The sequence below is a fragment of the Pseudopodoces humilis genome, chromosome 1, assembly GCF_049639895.1.
Source record: "Pseudopodoces humilis isolate 2021_Gansu_Grassland_sample_001 chromosome 1, ASM4963989v1, whole genome shotgun sequence".
Lineage (NCBI taxonomy): Eukaryota > Metazoa > Chordata > Aves > Passeriformes > Paridae > Pseudopodoces > Pseudopodoces humilis.
In genome coordinates, this window is record NC_142200.1 from 60,168,601 (window position 1) to 60,182,455 (window position 13,855).

Sequence of the window (13,855 nt, forward strand, 5' to 3'; positions counted from 1 at the left end):
TTGGCCTGTAAGTCCAAAGGCTATTAAATAAGCAAAGCTTTCATTTTCAAACTGAGCCATTTGAATGCATTTTGTATATAAAGGTAGCTATTAAAGACAAAACAAACCATTTATCTAAAATGAAATTCGCTCCACAAAAAACCAAGTTATATGAACGTCAGATTTTTTTTTCTCCCCACAAACAACTTAAGGTCAGAATCCAATGTGTGTACCCAAACCAGCTCATATCTTGACAGAAGAGCATGCCATTCACATGACCAAAATACAGGCACCCTATGGCTAAGGGCAGCAGCTCTGCAGGATCCTTCAGAAAAAGGCTAAGGGACAGGAGGCTGCCACAGGAATTTACCACGTCAAGTGCCTGCTTTTTTGCCCACTTCCAAGAGGGCCTCTAGAAAAGATGAAGAACGAGAAAGAGGAACAGAGTGTTTTGCTCATTCACACTGAATCCATCTCTCAAGGCTGTGTATGTTTGATAACATTGGTCTAATGTAATGATTCCACAAATGCTTTCCAATAATTCCCTATGCATTGCTTTCCATTTAGCAAAGGGACCCACAGCTCTATACACAGGCTAAATCAAGAGCTGTCAAGACATTCCTTCCAACTACTCAATAGCCAAAGTCAAAATTTGGTTCCAATTTGCAAAATTTTTTTGGAAAAGCAGCAAAAGATACCAAAAAAAAGCAATTCATTTATCTAAGTAAAAGACAGAGAAAATAACTTGGGCAAAATACCTCCTAAAATTCTTTTTGATTCAATTTCTTAAGATCCTATGAATCATGACACATCAACACAGATTGCACCAAGCAATTACAGAATCTCAGACCACTATTATCTTCTACCCTTCCAAACATTTAGGGTTTGTTCATTCCCATCCAACCCCATGAAATTTTTCAACACACTAAAACAAGGAACAAACAACCCCATTCTAGACATTGTTCCAATTTATATTCTAGATGTTATCTAGGAGACAAAATGCCCCTCTTCTCCAATATCACTTCCAGTTTCCAAAGCTTTTGTGCTGCAGCCAAGGAGGATTCCTGAAGACTATTTACTGAACTCATGGCTCAGTTCAACATTCTTTTCTACAGTAAGAGACAACAAAATCCAGATACAAAATCTACTCAACACCTAGGCTTTTTCTCTCAACAAAGATTCTTCATTACTTCAAATCATCAAACCACTAGTTTCTTATCAAAACAAAATGAACTGTCATCATTATACCATGGATCATTTCTCTCTTACCATTTTGTATGTTTCATCATGTCGCTTTGTGAGTTTCCACAATAAATGTATTATGCTAAGAACTTGATGCATAAGCTGCTGAGATTCTGATTCCAAAAGGTTTCCAAGAATGGGAGCTGATTGTGCAGGAGATGCTTCAATCCAGCACTCAATCAGTAATGGAATTATTATCTCAATAAAACTTTTTAAGTTTTCAGCTGAGGACAGGCCTTTTTCTGCACTGTCCATTACACTTGCCAGAGACCTAAACAACAAAAGCAAAAAAAGCATAAAAATATAAAGATCACACCTTTCAAAACAAGATTACAGTAATACCACTTTTCTGTTTTCTGAATAACGAGAAAAGTTATTTTTTTTACACATTAAATATTTTCTGGCTTTCTTGATAGGTATTTCAGTACAGCAAAAAAGAGTTCAAACCATCTACAGCAAACTTGCTCCCAAGTCTCCCTGCAAGTTTGTGTGGCTACTTAACAACTTCTTAGATTTCAGTATTTCTTTCTCCATTGTTATATGTAAAGTCTAAGAAATGGAGAAATGTGATATGCATTATCCCATCACCTTCAACCAACAGGAAGGAATTAAGTATACTCAGCACTACAAAATAATAATTAAAAAAAAAATTTAAGTTCATTAAAGCAAAATAACGAAGCTGACTACAAGGTATTGTCAAATGCATGAGGTTTATTACAGTTAATATCCATCTCAAACTATCATAAACACAATGGTTTTCATATTAAATATGGAAAAAATGTTCCTGTAAAAATATACCTTTGGTTCCCACCTGATGTTTAGCCATTATGCTCTGAAAAGCAACTAAACAGAAAATTATCTGATAATGAAGTTAAAAAAAACATTAAAAACTAAGATATAGTTTAAATTAAAATAACATCTGCCAGAAATAAAGAAACCCAACTCTTTTTCTCCTTCCATTCAAATAACACTTTGTGTCTCTGAAGGGATAATCAGCAGATGAGACCCAATCCTGCTACTGGATAAATTTAAGCAATTTGCATCCAATTCAAATAGAAGATTCTTTTAAGAACCAAAACTGAATAATTCCTGTTAATTTTAAGGAGTACAGACTCCTTAAAACAAGGCAATAACAGTTTCAATTGATCATTTGTGAAATTGTTTTCCATCACAATTTTGCTTCCTAATTCATAGCAGGGAATTCCTATCGTAATTCTGATTTCTTAAGGTACGTTAACATTAGCATACTGAACCTCCTGTTAAACTCCTTTCCATTTCAGCGATGATCTCCAAGTCATTTTTCTTTATATATACACTCAGTATATGAGTATACTCATATACTCTCAAAATAAGAACTGAAAAACTTTCCACAAATCTGCAGAAATTTTGTTTACAAATACTTTAATTTCATATTGAAGATGTAAAGCCGTTTTCCCTAGTAATTTCTCAATTATCCAGTTAGTTATATCCTTCTATGAACCTACATGTTGTTGCCATCATCTATAATACAAATAATAAGAGAAAATTTTATTCTGCCATTTCTTGATGACATCAGTGATCACGAAAATTACTAAACCAAAACAAACCCAGGTATTAATGACATGTCAAAGGAACAGGGAGAAGGAATAAAAACAAAGTGTGAGACAAATACAAGCTATTTTTCAAGGAAGGCAAGATGGGGGAGAATTTCGATCTCCAGCACAAAATAAAAGGGATAACTGGAAACACAAGTGATCATAAGAAAAAAATTTTGTATTACTTCAGTATTTACTATGATTATCTAACATCTAAACATTTTATAAAGCTTAGCTTTAACTGCAGCAACCAACATATCCATTAAATATAATTTGGTTTATCTGTCTTTTGTTGCCTTATTATTTTTCTGTGCTGCAGGCACTGCAGTAGACACTGGTTTCTTTCAGACTAGAAAGAGTTTAAGGTGAATGGTTCTATCTTAGACTTTTTAACTCTCAGTCATCTCAAATACAGTAGACAAATCCCATCTTTCAGTTACAACCACAACGAATTCTAAAGACAGTTGATACCAAGACTATAATCCCATTGAAAAAGTGAGCTGCCCTGTAAATGCTATGCTGTGACAGGTTTACACTCTCAGATGAGAGTCTGAAATTCCAGTAGTTGGCTGGAATAGTTCTGAAGTAGTAGTCTTTAATAATTTCTTTTTTAAAAATACGTAATATTACAGCAGAACTCTGGAATTCCAGCAATCTATTTAAGGAACACAAAAATTTCCCAATTAAAAAAGTGAATAGTGCATGAATCCTGAGAAGTTGGTAATTCACACTTGAAAATTCCGACAGAAGTATAACACACACACAACTATTTCAGTACTTTTCTGAAACAAGGAATGGAAAAAGGAAAAATTCATGCCAAACGGGATACTTCTCACAGCTGCTGAAAGCATTTGGGTAAGAATACTTAGCATGGCTTTCATGTATCCCTGCAGAAGAAGCCCCTATCTCTCAAGGTAAGATTCCTCCACATATTCAAGGTTAACAATAAGAGCATAAAATAAAATTTAAGTGCCAGTAACAGATGGTGACCAAGTGTTACAGCAATCTGTCCAACATTTATTTGATTAGTACAGTATCCTTAGCAATACAGGTTCACTCGACCTGGGAAGGTTTGATATCAATTACTCTTGTCACATATCTATTATCACTACACTTGAGTGGCAGTGTGACTCTCAGAAACACTGCAAAGCATATTACCTTTATATCAGAATGGAATATTATTGGAGGGAGCTTCAAGATATTCGTGTACCCCTTAAGCTGTCATTTTTCCTTAAAATGACAGTATTTTTATATAGCAGGACCAAACAAACAAAAATTGTAAAAACTGTAATTATCTGCCATTTGACAGTATGAAGACAACAGAAATTCAGCAAAGGGAAGTCAAGGAAGTGTAAAAGAAACAGAAAATAAGGAAACAACTTGCTGTTCTTTAAAACAGGAAAAGTCTTTGGAAGTTAAGTTTTTATGGCTTGCAGTTTAAGCCAGGTTACTTGTCCTCCTTTTCTGTGTGCACTGCCAAATGCAGCAAACACACAGGACATTGAGTGAACTGCATTTTCCTTTTCTCTTTGATGCACGTGTACATATTTATTGGCTATGCTTCATCCTCCATTTCAGTCCCTCAAGTAATTTTAGCTTTTCTCTGCAGCTTCATATCGTCCTCAGCAGAATCTGAAGCTCAACTGTTTCTCTTCCAGTGAAAAAAAAATCACCGCATGCCTTGGTACCACCACATTTGAGTTGTGAAGGCTTTCCATTTGTCCACACCTGAAATGAGTTTGATGCAAAAAGCAGCATAGTCAGCACATAATGTAAAGAATACATTCCAACAATCTCCTAATACACTGCAATTTTTAATTTACACACAGTAGGAAGATCTAGCACACAACAGAACATAATGAAGTCTTAAGACTTGCATAATTTAATCACCCAGCCTTCAAAGTCCAGAATATATCCCTTTTATTAAACACTAATACTGCAAACTGATTCAGAAAATCTCATTCCATAATCACCAGGTTATCAGTGACATGTCAGTCCTGTCCAATGAGCTTTCAAGATTAAACAGATACAGGAACTTTAAAAATCTAGCAAACAATTATGCTGTTTGGAAGCCTTTGTTCTTTGTTAAAGAACAAAGTTGAAACTTACTTGCAGTATTAGTGACAAGACCATCAATACATACACACTGCAAACAGGTACTTATTTGGTCAACGCATTATCCTTAGATAGTCCTAGACTTGACTATTTGACTTTAAACACATACACAGGGTATTGCACCTCTTATTACAACTAATTTTTGTCCTTGAAGTAGTGGCCACAGTAGAGGCCTGGGAATGTTTGTAAAAGACAACAAATGGGATTGGAAGCAACAGAATTAAACACCTTTAGATTATTAGAAATTATTTCAGTGGCAAATACAAAAATCACCACCACAACTCTTCCCTATTGGAACTTCACACATAGTCACTAAAACAAGATGTACTGGCCCTTTGTGAAAAATGAACACACCAAAAATATGCACAAATGCAATAAAATAAGAACATTTTAGTACCTTCAGCAGATGATCCTTCCCTTTCTATTCTTCTGTTCTGCTGCCATCAGCTTGCTTTGCCAATTTCGCCTTGGATTCTAGCCATGCATCCTTCTATTCTTCTGGCTCCTCCTCATGCTTGCAAACATCTTTTTGTAAGTATTTATAACCAGAAATATATCACGATGTTCCACCAAAATCTAGCTCCTCAGAAAAGTAGAATCCAATTCAGGTGACACCAGATGTAAAGTTTATTTTCCTAGACCTTGGATACAATGGTATTACACGGCCTGGTACACCGCATATCACCCAGGGCACAATACAAGCATCCTCTGATATACAGTGGTCCACAACTGTGTGCTTCTGACTGCAAAGACAAACTCAACAGGATAATTCTGTGCTCAGCACTGAACCTTCCCCTGCCTCAAGGGGGCTTCACCAGCCTAGTTGCCAGCTAAAATTTTATCTGCAGCAGATACTGTTGGTCATGACTGAACATTTATGCTGACAACCACTTCTAGGAGAATAAGCTGCACTTTTTACTTAGCTTAGTATGCTTCTATACCTACCATAAGTAATATGCTACCTCCAAAGAGGAAGCCTAGAAGAGCAGGAATGGGTGTCTCTCCCTGACAGAGATGGAAAACACCTGCTAATTCTGGTCCACACCTGTGGTATTCAAAGAGAACACCTCTTCTGCACTTCATTCCTTCAAAGGCATAAGATGGACATAGCAGTGGAGTAGGCAGTGGGTTTTATACCCACTTCTTTGTCACTGACTTTCTAAATGAATTTGGTATAACTGCTTTATATCTCTTATTTTGTCCTCTTCAGCAGTAAAAAAAAGATTGTGGTTTCTCTTCAAACCACCTTGGTGTCTACAGGGAACAGAGCTGTTTAACAGCTAAACTGCTTCCATTTGTAAAGTCACCATTTCAGGTCTCCTGCCAGCAGGTATGTAACATCCACAGTAATGCATATAAGGATGCCACTGTTCAAAAAGTACCACGAAGTGAGGTGGGGAGGTTCCCCTCTAGTGGGTGAATCAGAGAGGAAGAAGAGAAATCAAAACAATTGTTTATTTCTCCCTTAACTTCAGCTTACATCTGTTTAGAGTACTACTGAAACCCACACAAACCTTTCTGTGACTAAGCACACTACAATTTCTTTCATACTCATCAGCATGTCTCAGCCGAGACATCCTTCATCCACAGTGAATATATAAACTGGTGATTAAAACATCTAGAATTGGAAACTCAGCAGAACTTCATACCACCAGACACGTCTCACCCTGCTGTCCTTTTCAAAAGGAACTACAAAGATAACAGACTCCTAAGCTTATGATAGACTCTTGAAGGTAGAAGCACAAAATTTCAGTAAAATTCATTATCACAAACAAGCTTACATTTCACAAAGAAATTTGCCTACTTGTCCCTAGGTCTGTTTGACATGCTGCAAGAAGTTGTCAGTTTGCATTCCAAAAATATCCCAGTGGAGCTGGTAATCCAAAATTATTACTAATAGCATAAAATAAAGACTTTATAATGGAAAAGTTTGTGACATACACATAATACAGTTATCTGCTGAGTATTTGTGTATTTTCAAGTCTCTACAGTAAGAGAGTAAGTCTCTACACGTTACATTAAGTGTCCTAAAATATGACTAAGGGACAAACCCACAAAAAAAATCAAGCTGCAATCACACAGTTGACATTAATTCCCAAACTAGGTAACATTTTCTCACCTCAGTCTAAATGATGAGTTGATCTTTGGTCGTAAGCCACCACTTTCAAACAGTTGTATATGTTGCTGATTATTTGCATGGAGCTTCCAACTAATACATACAGGGTTCCTCACAGAATGAGAGTTGTCCTTCTGCTCTTGAAGCCCTTCATCCTCTGTATCACTGGATCCGTCTACCACTGCTTGGAGAAACTTCCTGAGCCTGGTAAGTACGTTCAACCTCCACTGCTGAGAAGTTACTCTGCGATTTGGGTTAACAGAGAGCATCCAGGAAAGTTTGTCCCTGCTTTTCAGTCTTTTTGAGAGTTGCTGGTGAGAAATAAGCTCTACAAAATTCTTCAACAATATAATGCTGCGGTCTGTAAGAAGAGCTGGGTATGCTTCCAATAAAACGTCCAAGACTTTCAATGAATCTTCCTGAATTCCCTCACTGATATGAGTCATGGCACTAGAGAGATGGGCACTTACCAAAGGAAAAAATGGAGCAATCTGTTCCGCTCTTATTTTTGAAGCCAAAAACTGCAGCAGGTGAACAGCTGCTCCTCTGACACTGGAATCTTTGTCTGTAAACACAGCTGCCACCTCACTTATTATACTGGAAAGGTGTGCATCAATTACAAAGGGATACTGAGACAGGAGTTCTTTGAGTCCAAGAAGTGCATTATGCTTAACCCCAGGACTATAGTGATGCATCTGTGAGAGCAGATCCTATAAGGAAACAAACATATACACTTGCTATCATTATTTAAGCTGTTCAAACTTCCTCCACGTTATTTTCTGCACATTTTTCCTAAACGCTTAAAAATACAGAAGATTCTTACAATGCACTGCTGTTCACAACAGCAAAATGTGTTTAGAACAAACATGGTATGCATTTTTAGCACAACAATTAACAAATAATCAGAATTCAGTAATAGGAAAAACAAGATATAGTGACTTGTCCTTGGGTCTCAGTCTTAAGTTTATGCACAACCCTACTGACTCAATAGAGGGATGACCAAAGGCAAGTCTTCTCTCTCGTTCTCAAAAGCAGAACTACAAAACCTCAGCCTGAATAGCTTTTTTCAGTTTAAGCAGAGAGCTGCAAGAGACAGAAGATGACACAAAGAAAGGAAAACAAATTCACCCCCCAGAGAAATACAGGATTCTTTAAAAATGGGGCTGCATTCAGATAGCCTGTTGCATTTATTTTTTTTTTAAATAAATGCTTTTTTCCCAAATTGCAGTAAACATAGTAAACCTAAATAAAAGGCAAGCAATTTTCTTTCATTTCATAATGCAGTATCACAGTATACCTTTATGTTAAGTTTTCTATTTTGCGTAGGAAGCAATCCATCTTCTTTAAGCTGCTCAGGAATTTGTATGGCCTTTGTCTTGAAGGTAGTATCAGTTGCATTCTCTAGTTTAGGCTTTTTTTTCCCAACTTTTAATTTCACTTTCTGGAAATCTTCCTGACGTTTCCTTTTTTTAGTCATCCTGATTCTCTGCAAAAAGAGAATTTAATTTGATTAAATACACAACAAAAGTAGTTTTTCCACCAATGAGCAGCAACCTCCTAACAATGGCTAGTGTTTTTATTCTTTTGTCTATGCATAAACAAGTGTCCACTCCTGAGACAAGATGCTAGACTAAAGAGACACGCAGACTGATTCCATGAAGCTGTTTTTCCATGTCCAGAAAACATTCTGCTTCACCTTTGGTCATCATGCTCTGAAAACTACTTTATTATAAAGCATCCAGATATCTGCATCTGCCACTGCTTTATTAAGAGTTAAGTTGCTGATTTGGTTTTGTTTTAAAAAGTTCCTGGCAACGAAGCAACTTTTTACATACTTTATTACTGTCAAGCCAAGGAGCCCAGAAAACTGTTCCCTTTCAATAGTACGTTCCTTACCGAGTCTATCACTAACAGCACACAGTCTGCACATGTACAATTACAGGTTTAAACAAGACTTCATCAATAAAAGGACACAAAAAAACCTAAGAAAACTTCCAGTACACGCTGAAAAATCCAGTCTGTGCATTTAAAAATTACTAGAAGTAGGGGGGGAAGAAGAGGTCAAATGCGCAACAACGGAGTAAAAAGAATGGAAAACTAAGATGCTTTCAATAAGGCAAAAGAAATTAGGTATCTGAGCCTCCATGGTATCTGAGCCTCTATATTTATTAGCTGTACAAACATACAGGAATAGAAGTACAATAACCAAAACAAATTAAAACCCCCGTAAGTTTCAAAATGGATTTTTTGGTTTTGTTCTGCTTTGTTACTGAAGTACTTTACCTCTACTAGATTAAAAAAGAAAAAAATTAACATGCGGAAAAGCCCCCAAAAACACCACACCAGATTCCTTTAAGCCTCTCAAAAAAAAAAACCCCAAACAAACTACCATCCACTTCCCCCACAAAAAAAACTTGAAACAAGAAAAACCCAAGCCAGAAACCTCAACAATACAGTTGACTAAACCCAGAAATTTCTAAATAACATATCCAAACAATGATTCTATTTTGGTGGATGTGATCATCATTCCTACAGCTGATTTTCCCAATGGACTTCAAGCTGAAATTCGTGCTGTACTAGAGTACTTCATATATACATCAATAAGATAATCATTAAAGAATGTTTTAAAGCAAACTCATTTTCTATTATTTTAAAACAATTTAAACAACTGATTACACCAACATTTGACTACAACTTAATTTCTGCTTTTCACACACTAGGTTAAAAAATTATATTCAAGACCATTTTAATTTAAGTACAAATAAGGTATAAGTAACCTATCAACTCAAAAGGCTTTTAAAAAACTTGGAGTCTGGTGCCGAAATAAAAATGTCCTTTAATGTCCAACTATAACAACCATGGCTTTATAAACGTTTGATTTTTACCATATGCCTCTTTTAGGAAAGAATTATAAGAATTTCACTACTTGACATATAAAAATAGCTAGAAGTTTTTGAGGCAAAAGTTATTTCCACTTACAAGGCTTGCTTTTACAAGAGTAGATGTTTGGCTCCCAATCAGCATAAAAACTTCACAATACAGGTGTGCACACACCTGAACAGAGTCAATTATGTTCTTTTAAAGGAGGAGGCCTGTAAAATATTTCTTCTCCTACTAAAAGCAGCATGGCTTACCTCACAATAAATATTCTGGAAATAATTGGTAATCTAAGACTATCCATTTCTAATTCATACGTACCATGCTACATCAAAAGATAAAATCCTTACAAAACCAAAGTCGTGTAAACACCACAGAGACTAAATAATAAGACATCAGGCAAAACTGCATACAGCTGATGAAAGTATGCAAACATTTCATTGAAACTTCTTGCTGAAACAACTGCCTTTGAAACTTCTTGCTGAAACAAACTGCATCTTATGAGGACAGACTGTGGGAGCTGTGCATGTTTAGTCTGGAGAAAACTGAGAGGGAATTTCATTAAGGCATTTAAATTTCCCCAAGATGGGTGCCAGGAAGATGGTGCTAGACTGTTTTCAGTGGTGCCCAGCAACAGGACAAGGAGCAATGGCCATACACTGAAACACAAGAAGTTCCACCTCAACATGAAGAAGAAATTCTTTATTTGGAGGGTATAAGAGCCCTGGAACAGGCTGCCTAGGAAGGTCTCTGGAGACAATCCAACCCACATGGATGCATTCCTATGTCACCTGCTCTAGGTTATGCTGCCTTGCCAGGGGGACTGGACTAAACGATCTCCACAGGTCCCTTCCAACCCTAAGTAATCTGTGATTCTGTGTATTTTCACCTGGCCCTCCTCCAACAGGACTGAGCTAAGTGCACCTCACAGTTAAGCACTAACAAGGTTTTACAAACCAAAACATTAAAACAACCTCCCATCGATGCAGGCTTCTTTAAACATAAAGCAGCATGAAGCGCTTTTCAGACACAATTTCAGATGTCACTCAGGCACCCTCACCTCAAGCTCAGAGAAAAAAATCGGTTACAGGTCGGACCCGATGATCTTGGAGCTCTTTTCCAACCAAATTATTCTAGTTTCACTCCCTCGCAGCTCACAAGCGGCATCCTTAGGGAACCTTATTACCTTGCCCGGTCAGGAAAATCCTGAGAAACCCGAAGGCAAGGCACACGCCCTAACAAACTCTTCCTATCTGATTAGGATTTCCCCCGGGGCCAGCTCTCTCCCGGCACAGGACAGCGGTACTTACAGGCGATCACCTCCGCGCGGCTCCCCCGCCGGCAGCGCATCCCCCGCCGCCGCCACCTGGACCGGACCGGACCGCACCGCACCGCACCGCCCGACCCCGCGCCGCGCACGCCGTACCCGAGCGCCGAAGCGGCCGCTCCTCCCGCGGGTCTAGGCCGTCACGCTGCCTTCCACGCCGTCCCGGGACATCCTTCGGTTCGTTCCCCGAACACCGCTTCCCTCCGCCGCGCTCCAGTCACTCTACGAGGCGTTCAAATAAAGGCGCGTCAGTGCCGGCCCGGCGCCGGGGAGGCCGCGAGTTCGGCCCCCGGGAGCGCCCTCAGCGGCGGGCGAGGCGGGGGGGGCGGGACGGGGGAGCCGCCGGGGGAGGTGGGGCAGGGGCGGCGGCGCAGCCGATGCCGCCGGTTTCCCCGGGAGCGGCACCCGGCCCGCGCCGCGGCGGCCCCCGCTTTTCCCGCCGCCTCCCTGGCGCAGGAACGCGAGGGGAGGGCGGGTCGCACAAAAGGCGGGCGGCCCTTAGCGCAGGGGCCGGGCGAGCGCGGCGGCCCCCTCGAGCAGGGACGAACCGATGGAGACCGCGCCGGGGTCGGGGCTGGGGCCGGGGTCCCGATCCTCCTCCTCGTCCGCCTGCTCCTGCTCCTCCCGCGCGCGGCCGCTCGCTCACTCACCAACCACGCGCGCGGGAGCGCCAGCCCCGCTTCCGCCCCCGCCGAGCGCCTGCCCGGAAGCGGCCGCCCACGGGGGCGGCGCCGCCAGCGCCCGCCCCGCGTGCCATGGGGACCCGCGCTTCCGCCGCGGCCGCGCGCGCTGGCGCCCCCTGCAGGCGGGGCGGCCCCGGGGGTCCCGCCGGTGTCCCCTGCCCGGCGGGAACACAGCCCCGAGACTTCGGCTGGGACAGGGCTTTTCTTGCCTTGTACGTCTTCCTCGAGAGGGGAAGAGGAGGGGCAAGCACTGATCTCTTCTCTGTGGTGACCAGGGGACAGGGCCCGAGGGAATGAATGGCCCCAAGTCGCGCCAGGAGAGGTTTAGGTTGGATGTAAGAAAAAGGTTTTTCACCCCGAGGGTGGCTGAGCACCGGAACGGGCTCCCCGGGGAAGCGATCACAGCGCCACGGCCGGGTTCAAGGAGTGCTTATACAAGGCTCTGAATCACATAGTGTGACTCTAAGGGTATCCTGTGCGGGATATACCCCGGCCAAGAGCCGAACTCGATGATATCTGTGGGTCCCTTCCACCTTGGTTTATTCTGTGGTTCTTTGAAGATGTACTCCCTTGCCCTGAAGCATGGCTGCTCCAGCACCACAGCAGACAACAAGAACACACTAAGAGTAACCAGTACCCAAAAACGCACTGGCATTTGAGGTTGTTGCTATTATTTCACATACATGAGATCACATATAAATGATGAGGCATGCTATACGCTTTTGGACATGCATACCAGATAAAGCTTGCTGCTCCCAAGGGGTAAGGAATTCCTGTATCAGAAAGAGTGCAAAACCCTGGGAGGCCCAGGAAGCAACAAACAAGGAGGGTGTTTCTATACCTTTCTACAACAGAGATAGTCTCAATTCACACCAGACAGTAACTCTGCAGTTGCACACTTTAAACTTTTGATTTCTTGTCAATTAACCTGTGAACACCCTTCTCCTTTCCCCTTTCTGCAAGGAATAGGAGTGCTGCAGCTTTTTGTTAAAAATAATTTCCTCAGACCTCTCTGATCTCAGTAAAATACGTAAAACCTAGATGAAGCTTTATAGAAAATTTATTTTCTCTTGGTTTAATTTTTCTTGTTATTGCTTAACTTTTAATTTTATTAATTCTCTAGTTACCGCAGAAGTCTGCCTTGCTGCTATTGTGAGAAACCAAAAATGTATAATATTAAATACAGTCAACAGCATTGTTTAAATATTATCAGTAAAGATAATGCCTTTTCTTTCCCCTTACTTTGCAGAACTGGCACAAGTAAAACATAAAAATGTGTTTTGGAACAAAAATACAGTTTTCTATTAGTATAAGAATACACCAAGCCATCGCAAAACAGAGGCAGATACAAGAACAAAATAATACAATGCTTTTTCATCCTCTATTTGCACCAGGTAAGAAAGAAAAAAATAAAACCAGAAGTAATTGTACAGCTGAATGGACTACTGTCTGTTTAGAAGACAGGTGTCTGCTAGGGAGGGCAGGAGCCTTCCTTGGAATGAAAATGTAGACCCCTCCCTCCGAATTACTGTGATTTTGAAATCAAGGGGCTCTCAGGCAGAGATCTGGGCATAGGAATAACAGTTCTTCACTAGTATGTATAACGAGGCAAACAAACAACAATAACTACAGCGTCAGCAAGAAAACAGAACCAGGGACCCCGTGACAGCTTTCTCGGCTGAGACGGGAAGGGATGGAGGAGAGGCTTTGCTTCACAAACCCCCTCGGGCGGGCAGTCCCGGTGCTCCTGCAGGGCTCCGAGGAACAGTCGGCTGGAACAGCAGGGATGAGCTGAGATCCTGGGCCGGTGGCTGAGGTGTATCAGCAGCTCCGCGGCGGTGCCTGGCACTGCCACACGTCCCGGCAGGACAGGGGGTGCGAGGTCCACTAACAAAGAAGGAAGATGAAGAAGCAGCAGCTCTGTCTGGGTGATGACGAATTC

The 13,855-nt window shown here is 40.8% G+C and overlaps 1 protein-coding gene across 3 annotated transcripts in view; it reads right to left on the reverse strand.

The window, feature by feature from the left end:
• The window catches only part of TEX10 (testis expressed 10), a 54,878-nt gene extending 42,926 nt beyond the window's left edge, over positions 1 to 11,952 (reverse strand). For 2 of the 3 annotated variants that reach the window (XM_014256276.2, XM_014256260.2), the window contains exons 1-5: positions 11,881 to 11,952; positions 11,214 to 11,452; positions 8,324 to 8,512; positions 7,030 to 7,736; positions 1,249 to 1,492 (exon numbers count right to left, since the gene is read on the reverse strand). In XM_014256276.2, coding sequence (XP_014111751.1) covers positions 1,249 to 1,492; positions 7,030 to 7,736; positions 8,324 to 8,503 — 1,131 coding nt within the window. In that variant the 5' untranslated portion in view covers positions 8,504 to 8,512; positions 11,214 to 11,452; positions 11,881 to 11,952. The remainder of the gene's footprint in view (positions 1 to 1,248; positions 1,493 to 7,029; positions 7,737 to 8,323; positions 8,513 to 11,213; positions 11,453 to 11,880) is intronic. The other variant, XM_088057458.1, reaches the window with a different exon arrangement.
• Positions 11,953 to 13,855: the final 1,903 nt, after the last annotated feature.